Consider the following 21896-nt stretch of genomic DNA (forward strand, 5'->3'; position numbering starts at 1 on the left):
GCTCTCCAAGCAACTACAATAAACTCTCTCCTCCATCACACCTAGGGGCAGTCATGTCCTTTCCTTTTTGTATCTCTTTTTCATTCGGTTGTCAGTGGCTCTCCTCCACACTGAAGGCCACTCCCCTCCCTGGCTGCCCTCAAAGAAGAAAATAAATTGAACAGAAGGCTGCATCAAAGCAATGACTCATTTATTGATGGGAGGGGGTCATCAGAGAGCAGGATGGGGTAGGCAGCGGGGAGGAGCTCTCACCCCAAGACACAGGCCTTTCTTTCCTCTCCCTCCAGCTCTTCCCTGATAAAGCCAAGTTGGTATCACTGAACTAAGGCACAGGGGCAGGAACACACAGGGACAGGGCAGGGAGCTGTGAGGTCAAAGGTAAGGCAAGGTGAGAGTTGGAGGGGGCTTGGGGTATGGATGAAATGTAAATCAAGATCTAGAGAGATATCTAAGGATGTCAGAGGTAGGGAATGGTGTAGGGTCAGAGTGCAGGGGAACGGCCCTAGGATAAAAGACATGGTGTTTCAGAACTAAGGAGATGATGTGTGTTTGGGGGTTGGGAGCCATGGGTATTAGGAGAGCACTTTCAGGCAGGGTTGGAGAGAAAGTGGGGTTCAGGGGTTAAAGGTGAAGCAAGTAGAAGCAACCGGGCTCTGGGCTTGGATGGTGCTAGTGGGGCCATAAGGAAGATGCTTATGGTGCCCGAGAGGATGGGGCAGCTTGGGGTAGAGGTGGGTTGCTCAGGGTCAAAGCTTTGCTGGTGTGCCCCAGGGACAGAGTGACGGCAGGAGACTTAGGCCACTTCCTCTTCGGCCTCCTCCTCGAACTCGCCCTCCTCAGCCGTGGCATCCTGGTACTGCTGGTACTCGGACACCAGGTCATTCATGTTGCTCTCTGCTTCTGTAAACTCCATCTCGTCCATGCCTTCGCCCGTGTACCAGTGCAGGAAGGCCTTGCGCCTGAACATGGCGGTGAATTGCTCCGAGATGCGCTTGAACAGCTCCTGGATGGCAGTGCTGTTGCCGATGAAGGTGGCTGCCATCTTGAGGCCTCGAGGAGGGATGTCACACACTGCTGTCTTGACATTGTTGGGGATCCACTCCACGAAGTAGCTGCTGTTTTTGCTCTGCACACTTAGCATCTGCTCATCCACCTCCTTCATGGACATCCGTCCCCGGAAGACAGCAGCTACGGTCAGGTAGCGGCCGTGTCTGGGGTCACACGCGGCCATCATGTTCTTAGCATCGAACATCTGCTGAGTTAGCTCAGGAACAGTGAGGGCCCTGTACTGCTGGCTGCCCCGGCTGGTCAAGGGTGCAAATCCTGGCATGAAGAAGTGGAGACGAGGGAAGGGTACCATGTTCACCGCCAGCTTTCGAAGATCCGCATTGAGCTGGCCTGGGAAGCGCAGGCAGGTGGTCACCCCACTCATGGTGGCTGACACCAGGTGGTTGAGGTCCCCGTAGGTGGGGGTGGTGAGCTTGAGCGTGCGGAAGCAGATGTCGTACAGGGCCTCGTTGTCGATGCAGTAGGTCTCGTCGGTGTTCTCCACCAGCTGGTGCACCGACAGCGTGGCGTTGTAGGGCTCCACCACCGTGTCAGACACTTTGGGCGATGGCACCACGCTGAACGTGTTCATGATCCTGTCTGGGAACTCCTCCCGGATCTTGCTGATTAGCAGGGTCCCCATGCCTGAGCCGGTGCCACCGCCCAGCGAGTGTGTCAGCTGGAAGCCCTGGAGGCAGTCGCAGCTTTCCGCCTCTTTTCTCACCACATCCAGGACTGCATCCACTAACTCCGCACCCTCGGTGTAGTGACCCTTGGCCCAGTTGTTGCCAGCTCCGGATTGACCTGGGGAAGAGACAGGCTTGGAATCGCAGGCGTGGGGAAGGGGGTACCCTCCAATCTGTTAGCGCTGCATCCTAGCGTCTGAATCATTAGGCCAGAAAATGACAAGAGTGCCCGGCCAGGCTAGGAGGGTAGAGCCCTGCTTTGCACTCATGACGTCCCAGGTTTCATCCTTGGCAGGGTGGAAGCCAGGTGTGCTGGTCTCACCTGTCATTCCAGGACAGGAGGTGGCAACAGGGGGATCAGGCATGCCTGGGCTATATGAAACCCTGTCTCAGTATTTAATAAACACCAATGAAAAGGTTGTAAGAAAAATGTTAGCATTGTTGTTATTTTAATTATTGAATTTACTTTTGGGGACTGTGGTGGTTAGTTTTATTTTACTTATTTATTTAAACAGTGTTGTTTTAGCTCCCTGTAGTGGTGTGCACCTTTAATCTCAGCACTGGGAAGGCAGAGCAGGTGGAGCTCTATGAGTTCAAGGCCAGCCTGGTCTACATATCAAGATCCAGGACAGCCAGAGCTACACAGAGAAACTTTTTTTTTTTTTTTAAAACAAACAAACAAAGCTCTATTCTTATGTATGTGCATGTGAATACATCTTTCCCTGCATGCCAGGAGCTGGAGATACAGGTGGTTGTGAGCTGCCACGTGGGTGCTGGGGATCCTCAGGTCTTCTGGAAGAGCAGCAAGTGCTCTTAACCACTGAGCCATCTCTCCAGCCCCTCAACTGTTTTTCTTAGGTGTTTTATTTTATTTATTTTTGGTTGTTTGATTCAGGGTTTCTCTGTGTAGCCTTGGCTGTTCCAGAACTCACTCTGTAGACCAGGCTGGCCTTGAACTCAGAGATCCACCTGGCTCTGCCTCCCGAGTGCTTGGACTAAAGGAGTGCACCACCACTGCCTAGCTATTTTATTTTTCATACAGGTTCTCACCCTGTAGCCCTAGCTGCTCATGAACTCTAGCTTTGTGCATGTGAGGTGAGTGTTCGCCGGGCCATTCCCTCCTGCTTCTGTCTCCACCTGTTCCCCTCATTCCTTCTGCCCGAGTCACACAGGCCTCCTGGTGCCTCCTCCATCACAGGCTCCAGGGTTACTTTTCAGCCAGGACATAAAAATAATACATATTTGTAGAGGGCTGCATTGTATTTTGATACAGGGCTATACTGTCCAGTGTTTGAATTAGAAGATAAAGACTTTCCTAAATGTACATCACTGTTTTATTTGTCCTAAAAGCATTTAAAACCTTTCCCCTCAGCTGCTTGAGATCCTGTGTACTGTTACTGTCTACAGTGTGTAATAATACAGCACAACCATTATTATTGACAACACTCAGTTAATACAATAATTGGCATAAATAGTAATTGATACTTTATTAATGAAAGATTATCATTATTAAAATGTCACCAATTTAATTATAATAGCTATTTCAAATTTTATTTTATTGTTTTATCCATTAATTTTCTTTTTCCAAGGCAGGGTCTCACTATGTAGCCCTGACTGTCCTGGAACTTACTCGGTAGACCAGGCTAGACTCAAACTCAGATCCTCCAGCCTCTGCCTACACAGTTCTGGGATTAAAGGCGTGAACCACCATTGCCCAGCCTCATTCATGTTTTTTTTTTTTTTTATATTTGTGAGTGTTTTGCCTGCGTGTTTGTCTGTGCACCATGAGTGCAGTGCCTTCAGAGGTCAGAGTTGAAGGACCATTAAGTCCTGGGAGTCAAACAGGAAACCCTGCTAGAACGGAGTACTGTTAACTGTTAAGCCATCTCTCCAACGCCAATTACTGTGTTATAAAAATTATTATAGTTAATAGTAAGTGTTTCAATTTTACCACACCTTCATCCAGAAGTTAGAAGGCTCCTACAAAAAGTTAAATAGAACCATACCCCAGAAGCTTGAAAATCTTTGCCTCCTCCCAGTGCCCTGACCAGGCTCCAGCTTCTCACGTCTGTGCTCCCTGAAGCTGCCAGAGGGCGCCCGTGAGCTGAGTCCGTCCCAGCTGTCCCTCCCTTATATCCCACCCCTCCCTCCCACCTCTTTCTCCCAGCCCACAAGCCCCGCTCGCCCTGCCCTGTTCCCTCCTGCCTAGTCGCTCATCTCTCCTCTTATCCCTCTGCTAGAGTCACGCGGCCCTCCTGGCAGTTCCTCCATCAGCTCTGGAACCTTTGCACCAGCCAGTGTGGCTGCCTGGAATTCCTTCTCCACCGGTATTCACACGGTCCCTCCCTCACCTCCAGCAGGCCTCTGTTCTATGTCACCTGTGTGAGTGTGTGCCTAAGCTCGCACATGGGTATGTGTGAGTGCGCGCGTGGGCGTGCCCGTGTATACATACATGTATGGAGGCCAATGTTTGGTGTCTTCCTCTATCTCTCTCCACTTATTTATTTATTGCTGAGCAGGATCTCTCACATAGCTAGGCTGGCTGGCCAGTGAGCTCCAGAGTTTCACCTGTCATTATTCTCTCCAGAGCTAGGGTTCCAGACATGAGTCCCTGTGCTTGTATTTAAATGGGTGCTTGGGATTTGTACTCACATCTTTATGATTGCTCACAGAGCACTTTACCAACAGAGTCAACTCCCTACCTCCTCTTAATCTTTTCTTTCTTTTCTCTCTGCCTTCCTTTCTTATCTCATCCTGTCTGACACACTCTTTGTGCACATGCTCTTTGGGTCACCTCGCTTTATTTTATCTTTCTCTCCTCAGCCATTTCCACCGGAGGACCTTGTGTGTGCCATACCTACACAGGCACACTGTTATCTTCCACAAACTTTGTATCCATCAGAAAGGGGGAACTTACTCACCCAAGGTCACTAGCTGGGCCTGCAGTAGGGAACAAGCAGAAGCCAGCTTGCTCCCCCTTTGACCTGCTACCATCCTGGTGAGGCTGGCATTCTCAGGATGGACTGTAGATGGATTGCCAAACACCTGCCTTGTGGTCATGGACTGACTCCTCTCCTAATCGGAAGATGAGCTCAGAGCCCTTCTAGAGAATAGTGTGATGTCTACACAGAGACTCTTTATATTTTTCCTACATCCAAAGGGCTGGGGCTTAGGGGCTACAGTGCTCCTCTGGCATTCACAGGGTCCTGGGCTCCACTCCTAGCATCACAGAAACCCACTTGCCATCCCAGAATTTGGAAGACAGTGCCAGGAGAATCAGGAATTCAGGGTCATCTTAAGCTGCATAAGTTAGTTCAAGGCCAACCTCAGCTATATGGAGAGTTGGAGGCTAGCCTAGGCTAGGCTGATGCCTCTAATCAAATGCCCAACTGCCCTGTACCCTCTGAGTCTGCAGCAATCACCATAGGCTCTTTGGTGCTAGTTAGAAATGAAAACAACAGGTTGTGTGTCCATACTGGAGAGGGACTTACCAAACACAAAGTTGTCTGGCCTGAAGATCTGGCCAAAAGGGCCGGAGCGGACGGAGTCCATGGTGCCAGGTTCCAGGTCAACCAGCACCGCTCTGGGAACATAATTTCCACCTGTGGGGATGGCAGATGGAGGATGGCTACGGTGAGCAGCAGGCCCAGCAGGCTCCTGGCACATCCTGTCCCTTTTTGCCAGCCTACACCCCCACACCAGAAGGTGTCCACCCGGCTGGCTGCCTTACCTGTGGCCTCGTTGTAGTAGACATTGATTCTTTCCAACTGGAGGTCACTATCCCCATGATAGGTCCCGGTGGGGTCGATGCCGTGTTCGTCACTGATAACTTCCCAGAACTAGACAGAGGTGTGTGATGGCAAAGTTGAATAGATTTTTTTTTTTTGGTGTTGTTATTGTTTAAAAAACAGTTTATTTTATGTGGGTGTGCATCACACCGCATGCTTGAGTGGAGGCCAGAGGACAACTTGCTAGAGGCAGCTATCTCCTTCCATCATATGTGTTCTGGCAATCAAACTTGGGTTGTTGGGCTTGCAACAACCGGAGGAGCCATGTTGCCTGCCCTATTGTTTGTTTGTTTGATGTTGGGGTGGGTGATGGAAAAGATTGAGTAGCTTTTTTTTTTTAATTGCTGTTTTAATTTTTTTTTAAAGGCAGGGTCTCTTATAGACCAGGCTAGCCTGAAATTCACTAGATAGCCTAGGGTAATACTGAACTACTGTCTCCATCTTCCTAGTGGCTGGGGTGACAGGTGTGTACCACAACACCTGGGCAAAAGCTCTAACCACTGACCCACACTGCCTGTATGTATGTATGTATGTATGCATGCATGTATGTATTGACACAGGGTTTCATATAGCCCAGGCTGGCCTCCAACTTACTTTGTATGGGAGGCTGTTTTGGGACTCTTGTCTCTACCTCCCAAGTGCTAAGACTGGGTCACAATGACAGTCAGGAAGGGCTAAGGGATGCTGTGTCTGAAACACCCTTCAAGCCACTTCTCCAGTTGCTGACTGTCCTTCGAGGTGACTGGAAAGCCCAGAGCCAAAGCTAAGCATGAGCCAGCAAGAAGCAAGAGAAGTGGGGGTAGGGACAGGCTGGGCCCCATCAGAGCCACTCGGTGCTAGCCCATCCCGTCCGCAGCCCTGGGAGGAGGGGCCGTGCCTATTTGTGCCAGGCAGCTGAGGGTGACAGTAGTCCAGCTGTGAGGCCAGCTGTGGCTAAGGGATACAGGGCCAAGCCCTGCCCCCATCACCAGCCTCTTTGTTCCCCGCCTGGCTCTGCCCTGGTTCCCCTCCCCCACCATCCTGGGATGCAGAATTCCTGGGTGAGTCCTAGCAGAACCAAAAACCTCTCTCAGCGACCCTCACGTCGCCACTCCCTCCCCAGTCCCCGCGCACCTTGGCCCCGATCTGGTTGCCGCATTGCCCGGCTTGCAGGTGCACGATCTCCCGCATGGTGTTGGGGTTGTTGGTAGCCGCTGATGGACCGGAGTTGACGGGCCTCTGTGGCTCTGGCTCTGGAGACTGGATGAAGTGGCTGCGGAGCTGTCTCTGCGCCCCCGGGCGCCTCTATATCAGCGGAGCCGTACTCGCGTCACCGCCGGGTCAACCGCGAGCTCCGCCTCCTGGGTTCGCCTGGGATGCTAGTTGCTAGTTGCTCGAAGTGAAGGATCGAGGGATGAAGGGAGGGTGGAAGGAGGGGCCTGGAGATGTAGGACTCTCCCCAGCAAGCACCTTTTCTGAGACTTCATGGTCCTTGTGCATCCCTACTTTAGCTTCCAGGTGCCATCAGTGACTCTCTTCCCTCTTCCCTCGGGTTTCATAGAAACTGCATAGAGAGGTGCCATGGGGTTTTGTAAACACCATCTAGGACAGTGCCCGCCAACCCCCCAACCCCTGCCTCAGTGTCTGTCTGCTTCTCCCCTCTCCAGTTCAGGCGAGACCCTCCCCCCCCCCCCCTTTACTCAGAACCTTTGTGTAGGCGCAGAAGGGTGGTGGTTCCGGAGATTTGGTTTCAGGGTGGCAGGTGTGTGGTCGGGGGCCCGTGTGTGTGTGTGTGTGTGTGTGTGTGTGTGTGTGTGTGTGTGTGTGTGTGTGAGAGAGAGAGAGAGAGAGAGAGAGAGAGAGAGAGAGAGAGAAAGAGAGAGAGAGAGAGAGAGAGAGAGACTTGGAATCTTCTACAGTTTTTCTTCCAGGTTTACACAGGCTGGGAACTGTTCTGAGGAGCTCTGGAAAGCCCTAGCACCCCCTTGGTTCTCTTGAAAGATAGTTATCACCCCTAGGAGGGCTGGGAAACTAACGCAAGAGGGCTAAGCCTCACAGCTGGACCCCACAAACAGCAGGGTGCTTCCCCTACACCAACATGTCTTTGTTTCAGTGTTGACAATTATTTCTTTAGTTAGAGGGTTTCAGGCTAGCATGGAACTCAGTAGGTTGCTCAGGCTGGCCTTGAACTCATGAACTTCCTGTCTTCATCCTCTGGAATGCTGAGATTACAGGTGATCAACAACATCCCTGGCCTCAAAATGACATCTAAACATCTTTTCGTGTTTGCCTGAGCACATTTGGAAGCCAGAGGGCAGCCATGCATGTTGGTATTTATCTTCCATCTTGTTTCAGGCAGGGTCTTTGTTCTTGCTGGTCACAGACTGCCAGACTCTAGGGGCTTCTTCTGCTTTCACCTCCCATCCTCCGTGGATCTCTAGGGTCACACATACTCCTTGCCTGTTCCTAGGTTTTATGTGGTTTTGAGAGATTTGAACTCAGGTCCTCATAAGCAGGTAATTTCACCCACCTAGCTATTTCCACAGCCCTACCCATCTGAGACAAGGTTTCATGTAGCCCAGGTTGGTCTCTCATTTGATAACTAGTAAAGGGTGACCTTGAACTCCTGATCCTTCTGCCTCTACTTCCCAAGTTCTAGAATGCCAGGTATGCACCATTTCCTGGGTTTATGTAGTATTTAGGGCCTCAGGCATACTGGTCCTGGCCCCATCATGCTGTCTCTTCCTCACTGCAGACACAATTGTGATATTGTCAGCTGGCTGAAGACTGAAGTGTCTTCTCTCCCTCTCTCCTCCCCCCTTCTTCTCTCCCTCTCTCCTTTCTTAGTCAATCAACTCCCACCTCCACAATCCTCCTAACTTCAAGTCATCCTGTTTTGTTACTTACTTATTTATTTATTTTTCTGTGTATGGATGTTTTGCCTGCATGTATATCTATACATTGCATGTATGTAACTATAGATTCCTTGGGACTGGAGTTATAGACAGCTGTGAGCTGCCATGTGGGTGCTGGCAATCGAACCTGGGTCCTTTGGCAGTTAGTGCTCTTAACCACTCCACAGCCACCACCTGGCCCAGATTTTTTAAATTAATTAACTTCCTTCTTTGACCATTTATCTATCACCCCATCCTCTCTTTTCTCTTTCCCACTCCTGTCAATCAAAACCTTCTTTTCTTATCCTACATTCACAGCTTTTTGTCTTGCTACCCAGTGAGATTAACCAGGGTTGTCTGTGTGGCCTTTAGATTTCACTATTGGATCCTGGTGTGCATCAATGGGTGTAACACTGGAGACAATGATTACCTGTCCTCAAATCAGAAGCCTGGCTGCCATGAGGGGCTGGGGCCCTGCCTAGTGAGGGGCTGGGGGTCATGGTCAGGATGGAGCCTCACCTAGAATTCCCCAGTGAGGGGCTGGGGTATGGCTCAGGGGTAGAGCCCTGCCTAGTTCCATTTACAGTACTGCATAAAAGAAGTAAGGTGTCAGCCCAGTACATGCCTTTAATCTCTGCATTCTGAGGCAGAGACAGGTGTATCTCTGAGTTTGAGGCTAGTTCTATTCAACAGAGAGAGAGGTCCAGGATAGCTAGGGCTACACAGAGAAGCCCTGTCTCAAAAACAAAAACAAACAAACAAACAAACAAAAAAAAAACAAAAAAAAAAACAAAAAACAAAAAAAAACCAACCAAAGGAGCAATTTACACTAAATTCAACAGCCACATTCTTTTTGAAGTGCACGTGGGTATCTGTTTAGATTTTAATGGAGTGATAGGAGGTGTTGGCACGTTCCAATTTTGGAGGCTCAAGTAGGGTGGGGTACCTTACTACAGTGTGGAGACACTGTTGGTGCTGGGAAAAGGCCATGAACCGGAAGATCCCAAGTACAGGTTCTTACCACTTCAAGACTCCAGCTACTTTGTTGCTTGGTTTTAGACAAAACAAAATAAGCTGGTGGCCAACTGGCTGGGTCTCTCAAGGATACAATTTTGCCAGGCTCCAAGATCATCTTAATCTTTAGCAGGCCTTCTGCCGGTACATGTCCTGTGTCTGACCCTTCACCCTAACTGGTGTGCTGGGTGCTGGCTGCATGCATGCTGTTGACTCAACCCTAGCTTTGTACTGTCTTTGTTAGGGGCCAGGATCTGTGCTCTAAGGGGGTGACTACACCACTGTGGCTTCCCACATTCCACTCATAGTCCCCTCCCCCCATCTTAGGCTAAGACATAGCTAGGTCTTGTTTCTCTGTGTTCTGGTGGCACCCAGTCTAGTATGTGGCCCTGGCTTGGCTTGAGTCCTCTGCAGCTGTGGGGATGGGAGATGGAGGGTTCTGGAAATGACTGTTGTGTGGGGTGTGGGGCAACTCAAGCCATGTGTGACACTGTGGAGTGGGTGCGTGTGTACAGGGGAGGTGTTAGCTTCAGCTACTCCCTTTTTGCTAAATTGTAACAATCCCCAGACATAGTAATTTGGTTTCCCAACTCAAGTGACTTGTTTTTAGATTTCTGCCCTTTTCACCCTCAGCTAATTTAGACATCCAGAAGGCCAACTCCAGCACGTACCATGGGCAGCATGCTATTCAGTCCTATGACTACGAATCTTCCCCTCCAACTTCTAAGGAGGGCTTGGACTGTGCCACATGTTCCTGGTCTCACCTCAGAGCCCGGCTGTACTGATGTCTCGTCTGTCTATGGAGTTAATAACTCTTAATGACTCTCTGACCCAGAAAGAACAACCCACCCTCAAACTCTGTTCAGGTTTTATGTCTGCTGCTGCAAGAAAAATACCCTGACAAAAACAACATATGGGAGAGAGGGGCTTATTTTGGCTCATGATTCCAGTTTATAGTTCAACAGTTGTGGAGAAGTCAAGATAAGAGTTGATCATGTGACACCTACAGTGGTGAGCAGAGAAAAGAATGCCTGCTTGTTAATTCTCCACTCTTACACAGGTCAGGACCCCTGCATAGGGAATGCTGCTGCCCACAGTGGGCTGGGTCTTCCTGCATCAGTTAATGTAATTGAGACAATCCCCCACAGGCAGCCCCCAACCCAAAATAGAGAGCACCTCATTGAGACGGTCTTCCCAGGTGATTTTAGGTTGTGTTGTCAAATTGACAATGAGTGCTGATCTTCACATACCCAGAACCAGACAGGACACTGTGCATTGTCTGGGCTGGCACAGGGGTGTGCAGAGTGGGACTCTCCAAGATGAGGAGGGAGTGGGTGCTGAGCTGTGCCTCCCTCCTCAGTCTCTTCCTGCAACCCCAGCAGGCTGGATGGAAAGTCTGTGGTTCTGCAGCTCTTGCCATTCAAGTAGGTGGGACACAAAAGTGGCTCCTGGCCAAGGAAGGACTGGTCATCTCAGTCAAGATGACGGTGCTGCTTATCAGACCAGGAGTCCACAGATCTTTATGATGGCCACAGCACATAGCTGCAGGCTTGGGAAGTGGAACACATCTTCTTTCTTGCTCCTCCCTTCATATGGAAAAGGAGTAGACTTTTCAGCCAGACTAAGCAGAAACCCTGGGCTCCATCCCCAACATCACATAAACTGAGGTGGAGACACACACCTGTCATCTCAGCACTCAGGGTGTGGAAGCAGGAGAACCAGGAGTTCAAGGTCATCCTCAGCTACATGGCAAGTTTAAGGCCAGTCTGGGCTACAGGCCTGATCCTTTAAAAAAAAAAGTTTGTTGGGCATGGTGGTGCATGACTTTAAACCCAGAATTTAGGAGGCAGAGGCAGGCAGATCTCTGAGTTCAAGGCCAGCTTGGTCTACTTAGAGATTTCCAGACTAGTCAAGGCTATATAGTGAGACCCTGTCTCACAGCCCCCAAAAGGTTATGCATATATGTTTATGGATAGTTCTGGTACATGCTTGGGGGGTCTGTGTCCAGTTGTTTGGCATTACTGTGAAAGTTGTATGTGAGCAGGGTGTGGGGTCTGTCACCTCCTGACATCACCAAACAAGTTCAGGGAGGGAGGTACCTGTTAGGGTGGCTCAGAGCAAAGGCCTCCCTAGGTCTCCCATTCCTCTCTGGAGCCAACTTGTCTGCTTCCTCCCTTCCTTCCCTTTCTCTCTTTTCTGCTTTCCTTTCTTACCTCCTTTCTTTCATATATCCCATGCTGGCCTTGAACTCCTGATCTGAGTTCTGGGATGACAGAGGGGCTACAGTCAGTTTGTACCATGCTGGGGATGGAACTTTGTGCTTCATACAAGATAGGCAAGCCCTCTGCCAGCTGAGCCATGTCCTCAGGCCCTTGAGCCTCAGTGTGCCACTTATTGAAGTTTGGTAGAGCATGAACTCAACATCCAGCATGAACTCAACATCCAGTCCTGACTCCCTTCCTGGCTTTGGGGATAAGGACACAGATAAAGATACTTTCCCAGTCTAGCTTGTGCTCCTCAAGAAGTGTGCTTTGGTCACCATAGTGTTCCCTGTGTACATATGGAGGAGATGGTGGGCTATGACCATTGTATTAGACACTTGTCTAGTAACTGGGACAAAACACTGGTCAGAAGCAATTTAAGGAGGGAGGGTTTATTTTGGTTCACAGTCTAGTGCATCTTGGTTTTTTTTTTTTTTTCTTGTGTAGTCCTGGATAACCTGGAACTCACCCTGTAGACCAGGCTGGCCTCCAACTCACAGAGATCTTCCTGCCTCTGCCTCCTGATCAAAGTCATGTGTCACTACTGCCTGGCTATGCTTTTCTTCCTATTCAGTCCTGGACCACACATGCCTGGGTGGACTTTTCAGTAAGGTAGCCAGATAGAGGGGACATCAGCCCACCAAAACAAAAACAGTGAAAACAAACAAAACAATCCTGGCCACGTGTGGTGACTCACGCCTTTGGGAGAGAGAGGTGAATCCTTGTAAGTCTGGGGCCAACCTGATCTACAAAGCAAGTTCCAGGACAGCCAGAGCTACATAGTGAGACTCGGTCACAAAACAATCAAAGGGCCTGGAGCTAAGAGCATTTGTTCTTGTAGAGGAGCAGGGTTCAGTCGCTGCTGTTATACCAGTTCCATGGGGTCTGTTGCCCTCTCCTGGGCTCCATGGACACTGCACACAAGTCATACACAGACATACAGGCAGGCAAACACATAAATAAATAAATAAATAAATAAATAAATAAATAAATATGATAGAGAGAGAGAGAGAGAGAGAAAGAGAGAGGTGTGTGTGAGAGAGAGGTGAGAGAGAGAGAAACAGAAACAATTATACTCAGGCTCAGTTTGGTGAATCAAAGAGCTTATTAGCCATTCTGGGTGTCCTAGTTAGGGTTTCTATTGCTAGGATGAAACACCATGATCAAAGCAAGTTTGGAGGAAAGGGTTTATTTGGGTTACACCTCCAGATCATACTCCATCATTGAAGGAAGTCAGGACAGGAACTCGCACAGAGCCTGAATCTGGAGGCAGGAGCTGAAGCAGAGGCTGGGGAGGATGCTGCTTACTGGCTTGTTCTCCATGACTTGCTCAGTAACAGCCCATGGATGGTCCCACCTACAATGGGCTGGACCCTCCCCATCAATCACTAATTAAGAAAATGCCTTGCAGGCTGGCCTGCAGCTAGATCTTATGAAGGCATTTTTCTCATTTGAGGCTCCCTCCTCTCATGACACTAGCTTGTATCAAGTTGACATACTTGGGTGAGGCATTTTCTTGATTGCCGATTGATATGGGAGGGTCCAGCCTTTCTGCATCCCTGGGCTGGTGGTCCTGGGCTTCATAAGAAGGCAGGCTGAGCTCTCAGGGCGAAGTGAGTGTTTTCATTTCCTCTGTGGTCTTTGCTTCAGTTTCTGCTTCCAGTTCATCCCTGAATGGTGGACCATGAACTGTAAGACAAGAGAGCTGCTTTCCTCCCCAAATTGCCTTTGGTCAAACAAGCTAGATCAAATATGCATGCCAACATGGTGGTCTGGAAAGCCACACCTGTGCAAAGCCCCTTTCTCTCCCATTGAGACAAACACTCCCATGGAGTACCACAGGGATGGACAGACACACAGTCCAAGTGCATACACTGGGGCAGGGAGTCTCCCCTATCCCCATCATCCCTTTAGATTTGGGGATCAGGGAGTGGGGCTCAAGGCTTGGACACATTCAGGTGTTGTCATCTTCTGAGCTGGGGGAGGGGCCTAAAAAGTGGCTCAGTGGCTAAGAGAGCTTGCTGATCTTGCAGAGTCCAGTTCCCAGCACTCAACTCCAACTCACAATCATCATTACCTCTAGCTCCATGTGACCTGACCTGCTCCTCTGGCCTTCCTGAATATCTACAGCATTCATTCACAGACAACGCAAACACATACATAGAAGCAAACTAAATCTTAAAGAGAATAAGATGGGGTGGGTGTGTCCAGCAGTTGAAGGGGGTGTGGAAGACTGCCTAGCGGTTTGTAGTGAGATATTCGCTTTGTCGTACCTGTGGCACAGACGACGCCCATTGGAGGCTCCAGGAGAGCTCTCTTGCTTGCAACACAGGGACAAGAGAACAACAGGAAGCATTCTTGGGACCAGGAACCTGCTGGTGTTCATCTGTCTATGTTGTAAGTTATTTCTCCCTGAATAAACATCTATTCGGCCTATTTGTTTCTCCTGATCTTTATTAAACCTCATTAGCGGTTAGCTGGGCCCCAGGTGGATTTAGGAGTGAGACTTCTCTGAGGAAAGGTGGGCAGCCAAACCGGCCTTTTTCACCTAGGTGGTTAGAATCCGGTGTTACCACGCACCAGGATGGACCTGGAACAAACGCAGGTGGAGTAGGGAGAATGATGGGGATGTAGGAAGGACGAGGGCCGGCGTGGGATGCTGAGAAGTTGGTGAAGCCTCAAGCCTGTGGGGAATGACCTGAAAAAACCTGCCTTTGGAGATTGGCAGGGAAGTGGGCGGGACAGGTGCGGTAGTTGAAAGGTTCTGCCTGGGAAGTAGGTGGGCTAGGAGGAGAAAGAATGAAGTGGGAATCCAAAACACCCAACATTAGGGAGCCTGGGGAAGTGGGCGGGGCGTAGAGAGAGTGACAGAGGCACTGGGAAAGACTAAGAAAGTGGTCAAACACGGCCACAAAGGATGATAGTGGAAAGTGAGTGGAGTTTATAGAGATTGACAGAAAAGTGGGAGGGGTCAGAGAACTGAGTGGAACATGGGAAGCCCACAGCTGGGCAGTGAACAGGGCCTAGAGAGAGTGACCACTGGGGAATGGGCGGGACTTAGGGAGAATGACAGAGCAGGTGGGAGTAACTAACAGGCAAAGCCTGGATGATAAAAGTAGTGGGAGGGGGCCTTAGGGAAACCCGTAGGGAAGTGGAAGGGGTCAAGGGAATGGTCAGGGACCGGGAGTTTGACATCTCGGAAGTGGGCGTGGCCATTGAGAATGGCGGGGAAGTGTCCAGGCTTGGAAACCAAAGTCTACTCTAAAGAGGCACCCATGGGCTCTGGCCACTCTTGTGGTGCAAAGCTGGCATTGAGGAAGCGACAGGGACCGGCTTCTCCCCTTACGATAACCTTACTGACCACATCCTGGAGTCATCCAGGCATCTCCGAGGTTCAGTCCTCAGACTGGGGTCCGAGTTTCAGTCCTCAGACTGGGGTTCTTCTGGCTTCCAGGTTCTGGTGTCACATCCTTCCAAGGTTCTCCATTCCCGTAAAGATGCTGAGTGGACAACGAGCATTCTTTACTTCTGCACCCAGTGTAACTCGGGGCTGAAGCTGCCTTCCACCAGGGGGCGCGCGTATCCCGCTCTGGGAGTCAAGGCTGAGCAGGGGGTCTTATTGGAATATTTGTTTGTTTTTATTTTTAAAAGGTAGGATCTCTCATTGGTCTGGGGCCTCAGCTATTTGTCTAGAATGGCTTGCCCGTGTGTTCCAGGAATCCTCCAGTGTGCACCTTCCCAGAGCTGAAATGACAAACATTTGCCTTTAAGTAGCAAAATGAAAACAAAAAGCAGGTGGGCTGGAGATCAAACTCAGGTCCTTATGATTATGTACCTGAGTTATATCCTCAGAATTTAAAACATTTTCAAATTTATTTGTGTGTGTGTGTATGTGTGTGTGCATGTGTGTCTGAGGGTGAGTGCAAGTGAGTGTATTTGTGTGTGTGTGTCTGAGGGTGAGTGTATTTGTGTGTGCGGGTGTGTCTGAGGGTGAGTGTATTTGTGTGTGTGTGTGTGTGTGTCTGAGGGTGAGTGTATTTGTGTGTGTGTGTGTGTCTGAGGGTGAGTGTATTTGTGTGTGTGTGTGTGTGTGTGTGTGTGTGTCTGAGGGTGAGTGTATTTGTGTGTGTGTATGTGTTTGAGGGTGAGTGTATTTGTGTGTGTGTGTGTCTGAAGGTGAGTGCTGTGCCTATGGAGACCAGAAAAGTGTGTCAGGTCCCCTTGGATCTGGAGTTAGGGGAGGTAGTGAGTCACCAAGTAGGAGATGGGGACTAACCGGGGTCTTCTGAGAGAGTAGGGAGTGGGTGTGCTCTTAGCCATTGAGCCATCAATAAAGGCCTCTTGTGAGACAGGTCTATCTCTGTAGCCGATGCTAGTCTGAAACCATGTAGCTTAGGCTGGCCTCAATCTTGGGCAATATCCTACCATAGTTTCCCAATCAAATGAGAGGAATGAGCCTCCACACCATCCTATTCTCAGTGTGTTTGACAATAATCTCTCTCTCTCTCTGTGTGTGTGTGTGTGTGTGTGTGTGTGTGTGTGTGTGAGACTCTGAGGTATTTGTGGTTGGTGTGAGTGTCTGTTCTATGTCCTGACCGTGGGTGTCATTTGTGTTCCTGTGTCTAACTGTGGCTGTCCAATGACTGTTTCCCTTGACAACACTGGAGAGTCCCTTCCAGGTGGTGGCCAGGCTGGGATTCCCTTCCTACCCAGCTTGGCTGATTTCCCATCACAGAGCTAGCTCCTGTCTCTCTTAGGGGTCCCCAGCCCGCCCAGCACCCACCCCCATCTTTCTCAGGGAAAAACCTATTGCTGACAATTGAATTTTCCCTTCTTCCAGACAGCTGTGGCCACTTTTTCTTTCTTAGTGGGTACCTAGTTGACCACAGGTTGTTAAAAGGAAGAGGAGGAGGAGAGGAAGGAAGGGGGAGGGGAGGAGGAGGCAGAACCCAAACAAAACTTTGTACACATGGAAATGCAAGCCCAGAGAATATGAAATGGCATTGCAGACTCCTCTCAAAATCAGTGTCCTGGGAAGCTTTTTGTTTGCTCAGCCCTGAGAGATCCGTGCCTTTGCCATCACATGCCTTTGCCATCATGTGACCACTGAACTCATCTCGCCAGCAGTAATTTGACCAATTCCTTCTGAAGGCTGGAGAGATCATTTCCATTCTGTGCACTTTTTGCTGCTTCTGAGCCCCCGCCTTGGTTGGTTGAGGGGTCTTCTGTTGCCCAGGCTTCTAATTGGACTTGTAACCAAGGATGACCTTGAACTCCTGATCTTCCTGCCTCTGCATCCAGAGTGCTGGCTGTGTGTAGTTCACTCCAAACACAGGTGTGTATTGGATTTCAATGGTCACATTCTACATGTAGACACACACACACACACACACACACACACACACGGCTGTCAGTGGCAAGGTTGTCTGCACTTTCTGAGTGCCTGCTGTATGACTGGCAACATTGGGTCTCCCTCACTGTGACCATCTTGCTTTTTGAGGTAGTCATGGCTGTTAATTTCACTTCACAGGTGGGGAAACCGAGGCTCCGAGAACGGAAGGAATTTGCTTAGGAGGTGGGGCTGGAATTTGAACCAATGTTATGTAGTCTCCATGTGTCCACTTTGGGAAGCTTGGCTGGTGGAGTGTGCCAGTAAGCTCAGCATACAGGAGGCTGAGGCAGCATTATGGAGCATCTGAGGCTGCCTTGGGTTGATAGTAATCCTTTGACTCAACAAGATAAAACACAACAGGAAGAAGTTGACTCTCACTGACCATGGTGGCAGCTGGTACCTGTTATCCTAGCCATTTGGGAAGCTGAAGCAGGGGGATGGCACGAACCTAGGACTTGGAAGCCAGCCTGAACAACTTTTGGAGACCCTGTATCAAAAAACAAAGCAAAATAAATAAAAAAGTTGATGCTAAGTTGGGTATGTTAATACATACTTATCCCAGGTTCTTAGGGGCTGAGACATGAAGACTGCAAAGTTTGGCAAAGATATGTCTAGAATCTGTCCAGAATCCCCCAGTGAGTGGCTGGGGTTGTGGTCAGGGGTGGAGCTTTTGCCTAGCATGTATGAGGTGACTCTGGGTGACAGTAGGAGAAAATGGGATCCTGCATTAAAAACCTTCCAATAGGAATCCTTTGTTTTTCTCCCTAGAAAATACCAAAGGGGGACTACTAGCCTATTCAGCAGACCTCAGAGGTGGGAGAGGGGCCTCTAGGCTGACACTATGGTGCAGGTCGGTCTAACTGCTTTCCTTCTTTGAGCTCTCCCAGGATGTGCAGTGCGAGGGGAGGGGGTGAGGGGAGCAAGGAAGGAAGGGCCTGCCCTCCCCCACAGGTGAGGACAGCAGAGGCACAGTGGGAATTCTGCCCAAGCACAGCGCTGCAGGCCTGGCTTTCCCCCTAGGATAGGCACATTGCCTGTTCTCCCAGGAGGGGAGGTCCAGAGCTCTGTGAAGACATGCAGCTCCAAACAGTTCCTGGGTCTGTTGGTCAACTTGCTTCTTATTTTAGAGTGGATTTCTGGACCTATATGGTGTGTGGGTTGATGCCTGCTTAGGTAGGAAGCAGGGAGTCATTTTCATTTAAGTTGATGGTGACCCAATCCTGTCATTCCAGCTGGAGGTAGAGGCAGGAGGAACAGGGAGGAGTTCAAGGTTATCCTTGGTTAGGAAGTGAGTTGGCCAGCCTGGGCTACATGAGACCCTGTCTCAAAAAATATTTGGGAAGAGTGATAGTGGGAGGGGGCGAGAGGAGATCATGGGGTGTGGGTAGAGAGATGGCTCCATGGTTGACAGTGCTTTTTACTTTTTGGAGGACCTGCATTCTGGTCCTTGCACCCACCCACATGGTGGTACACAAACATCCTTAACTGCAGTTCCAAGGGATGTGGCCCCATCTTTCCATGGGCAACAGGCCTGCCCATTGGTGCATGTACACACGTGCAGTCAAAACACTCATGCACTTAAAAATAAAAATACAGCTGGGGGTTGGTGGCACACACCTTCAATCCCAGCAGGCAGATCTCTGTGAGTTCAAGGCCAGCCTGGTCTACAAAGCGAGTTTCAGGACAGGCTCCAAAGCCTGTCTCAAAAAACCAATAAATAAATACATAAATAAATATACATGAGTATAAAAACATTGAAACAGAAACCATCAAATGAAAAATGTGAGAGGGTAATGGATGAATGTGAAATAAAAATAAATTATATACAGGAATGAAAATGTCCTAATGGGACCTATTGCTACAGATAGCTAATATGTATTCAGAAAATATGAAAAACAACCAGCAGCTCTCCTTTGCCAAGAATGTGTTCTGTGTTCAGCACCACACTCAGCAACTTCCTCAGCATCCTGAGAGATTTCCCATTATCTACCGTGTTCTTACGGTGCTGGGAAGGAATTCACAGGAGTCCTTGCCAGACGCTCAGGCCTTGTAATTGCATGTAGTACTTGAGGGTGCTGTGTTCTAGCAGACAGGCTCCACAGCATGTCTAGCATTGAAAGGCCCATGCTATTTGCTGAAGCAGGCTTTGGTGCTGCACCTGCTTCACCCACAGAGGCCTCCTCCATATACCTCCTTCTTTTCCTTTTATCCACCCACACACTTCCCTACACATCTATCCATCCATCCACCCACACATTCACTCCCCCTATGCCTTCCTTTTCTCTTTCCCATCTTTCTCTTATTCCTTCCTCCCTTAAATATTATGGAGACCCGCCTTGCTCCATATGCTGTGGGTACTTGAGAATACAATGGATGGAGATGCTGCTGAGGATTGCACACATCAGCAGGGTTGAGGGGCAGTGATAAGTAAGCAAAGTAATAAATAAACAGAGGCAGTCATGGTGAGTAGTAGAGATTGCCAGCATAAAGTTCCATGGAGCTGGGAGTGGCAAGACACACTTATCATCCTGCACACACACTTGGGAAGCTGAGGAAGAATGGTCAAGGCAACAGGGAAAGTCTGTGTCAAAAATAAAGGGCTCATTGGGTGGTTAACGTAGGTCTTCGAGGGTGGGGTTCTGTCATCTGCGTTATTGGAGATCTAGATGCTCCCTTCCCACTTCTGGACAACAGCTTAGGCAATACTTGGCTGTGGGCTGTGGTTTTAATTGTTAACAGATTATCCCAGAGCCTGGGAGCTTGGCAGATGCTCTTCAGGAGTTGTTGAGATGTTAAATCTTTCCTCTTTTAAGTCAGGTTCTCTGGAGCAGTTTTTTGGTATTTGAATCCTGCATGGTAGGGCTGAAAGCACTGTGTGTGTGTGTGTTTGTGTTTCAATATTCATGGGCAGGGGGTTAGCTCATTTGGTACTTGCCTAGCATCATGAGGCCCTAGGTTGCAGCCCCAGCACCTCACATGCTAGGCATGGTGACACAGACCTATGTGTCACTTGCACTCTGGAGGTGGAGATAGAGGGATCAGAAGGTTATCACTGACTACATAGGGAGTTTCAGGCTAGTCTTGTTTATATGAGAGAGCCTGTGTCAAAAAGCAAATTAATTTCAATATTGAAGTTTTATTTCCTTTTTTGGGGGGAGGGCTTCTCACTATAGAACTCTGGCTGGTCCTCCATCATTATGTAGTCCAGGCTGGCCTTGAACTAGCAGAGATCTATCTGCCTCTGCCTCCTGAGTACCATGACCCCCTCCCCACTTTTTGTTTTGTTTTTGAGACAATATCTCTTCAGGTAGCCCAGGCTGGTTTTGAACTTCCAACCTTCCAGCTTCAGCTTTCTGAAAGCTGGGCTCAGAGGTGCACACCACTAAACACAGCTTGTTATAAATTGTATGAATTTTTTCTCTCTCTCCCTTGTGTGTGTGTTCTGTGCAGAAACCCCACCAATTTTCCAATCTTCCTGGGAGAATATAGGCACTTTCCGGCTCTGCAGGAGAGAAAGGTGAGCTAGTGGAGTTAGTTTTAGCCGAATCAGGATAGTGATTCCAATTCCTTGGTGACGTGGTTGATGAGTCTGTGGGGTGGAAGTTTTCACACAGTGGTTTGGAAGACGTTATAGTCAGACAGGGAAAGCTTCCATCTGTCATTTTTACTCACTGCGATGACAACTGAGACATAAATGAGGATGAGACAATGTCTTCACTACGCAGTAGAGGTGGGAAGGGGGAGAATATTCCAGGCAGAGAGGGGTCCCTATGTTCAAGAGTCACGTAGTGTCCAGCCGACAGAGGTGGTAAGGTCATTGTGTGCGTTTGAGGGCCAGAGCTTCTACAGCTGAATCACTGTGGGTGTCCTGTAGTCATGGTCTATCCGTAGGGTGGAGCCTCCAATTTCTTGATCACACAAGTGTTTTGCATCTTGTTAATAGTCCTCCCTCCTGCTGAGGTTTTTTTTTTTTTTTTTTTTTTTTTTTTTTTGTTAATTCTGCAGTGAAGCTGATACAGGATCAAATGGAAGAAAGAAAGGAGTGGTTGGTGGTTCCAGGGAGGATTCTGTGGGCCTTATGCTTCTCCTATGCTGGGGCAGGGAACTCAGTGGATTCCCTCCTTAGTATGAAAAACAACTGAGCTAGGGCTGTATGGTTCAGTCGTCCTAGGCTGTCTAGTGAGTTTGAAGATGGCCTGTGATACACCAGACCTTATGTCAAAACAAAAACTCCCCATTTTATAGTTGTTTCTTGCAGGTTGGCGCTGAGCTAAACAGTCTGATCCCTGTTGATTTGGGCATATCAGCGATAAAAATTTTTTTAAATTACATTTTCTTTTTTCTTCCTTCTTTCTTTTTTTCCCCCCCCTTCAGACAGGGTTTTTCCTCTGTGTAGCTTTGGAGCCAGTCCTGGAGCTCTGTAAGGCTGGGCTGGAACTCACAGAGCTCTACCTGCCTCCTGAGTGCTGGAATTAAAGGCTTTTTTTTTTTTTTTTTTTTTTTTTTTTTTTGAGACTGGGTTTCTCTGTGCAGCTCTGGCTGTCCTGGAACACCTCTCTGTAGATCAGGCCGGGATTAAAGGCCTTGTGCCACTACCACCACCTCCTGGTATGCAGTGCTCAAAGGATGTTTGCAGGACAGTTGTAGGAGCCGCTTCTCTTTCCACCAAGTGGGTCCAGGGGACTGAACTCATGTCAACAGGCTAGGTGGTTACTTTACCAGATTAAGACTTTGAGGAGTTTGTCCCCAGGGCTTGCCCAGCACCAATCACCTCTCATTTCCTCTTTTGGGGGCCTTTTCTGCTGTTCCCGCCTCCCTCCGCCTCCACCTCAGGC

General features: G+C 49.2%; 1 protein-coding gene across 1 annotated transcript; it reads right to left on the reverse strand.

Annotated features, from left to right (window-relative positions):
- Positions 1 to 624: 624 nt before the first annotated feature.
- Positions 625 to 6853, reverse strand: Tubb4a (tubulin beta 4A class IVa). The gene is made up of 4 exons (XM_051177660.1): positions 6635 to 6853; positions 5464 to 5572; positions 5225 to 5335; positions 625 to 1851 (listed from the first exon to the last, which is right to left on the reverse strand). Exons 1-4 carry the CDS (start codon positions 6689 to 6691, stop codon positions 794 to 796), a joined length of 1335 nt encoding a protein of 444 aa, XP_051033617.1. The 5' UTR covers positions 6692 to 6853; the 3' UTR covers positions 625 to 793.
- Between the last annotated feature and the right edge of the window lie 15043 nt (positions 6854 to 21896).

The sequence above is a fragment of the Phodopus roborovskii genome, unplaced genomic scaffold (genome assembly GCF_943737965.1).
Source record: "Phodopus roborovskii unplaced genomic scaffold, PHOROB, whole genome shotgun sequence".
NCBI lineage: Eukaryota > Metazoa > Chordata > Mammalia > Rodentia > Cricetidae > Phodopus > Phodopus roborovskii.

Bases quoted from the DNA above. Each gene is read 5' to 3' on its own strand.
- Tubb4a (XM_051177660.1), bottom strand. From the start codon at position 6,691: ATGCGGGAGATCGTGCACCTGCAAGCCGGGCAATGCGGCAACCAGATC. The intron at 5,336-5,463 runs GTAAGGCAGCCA...CCATCCCCACAG, and splicing joins CTACTACAACGAGGCCACAG to GTGGAAATTATGTTCCCAGA. The intron at 1,852-5,224 runs GTAAGTCCCTCT...TCTCTTCCCCAG, and splicing joins GCCAGACAACTTTGTGTTTG to GTCAATCCGGAGCTGGCAAC.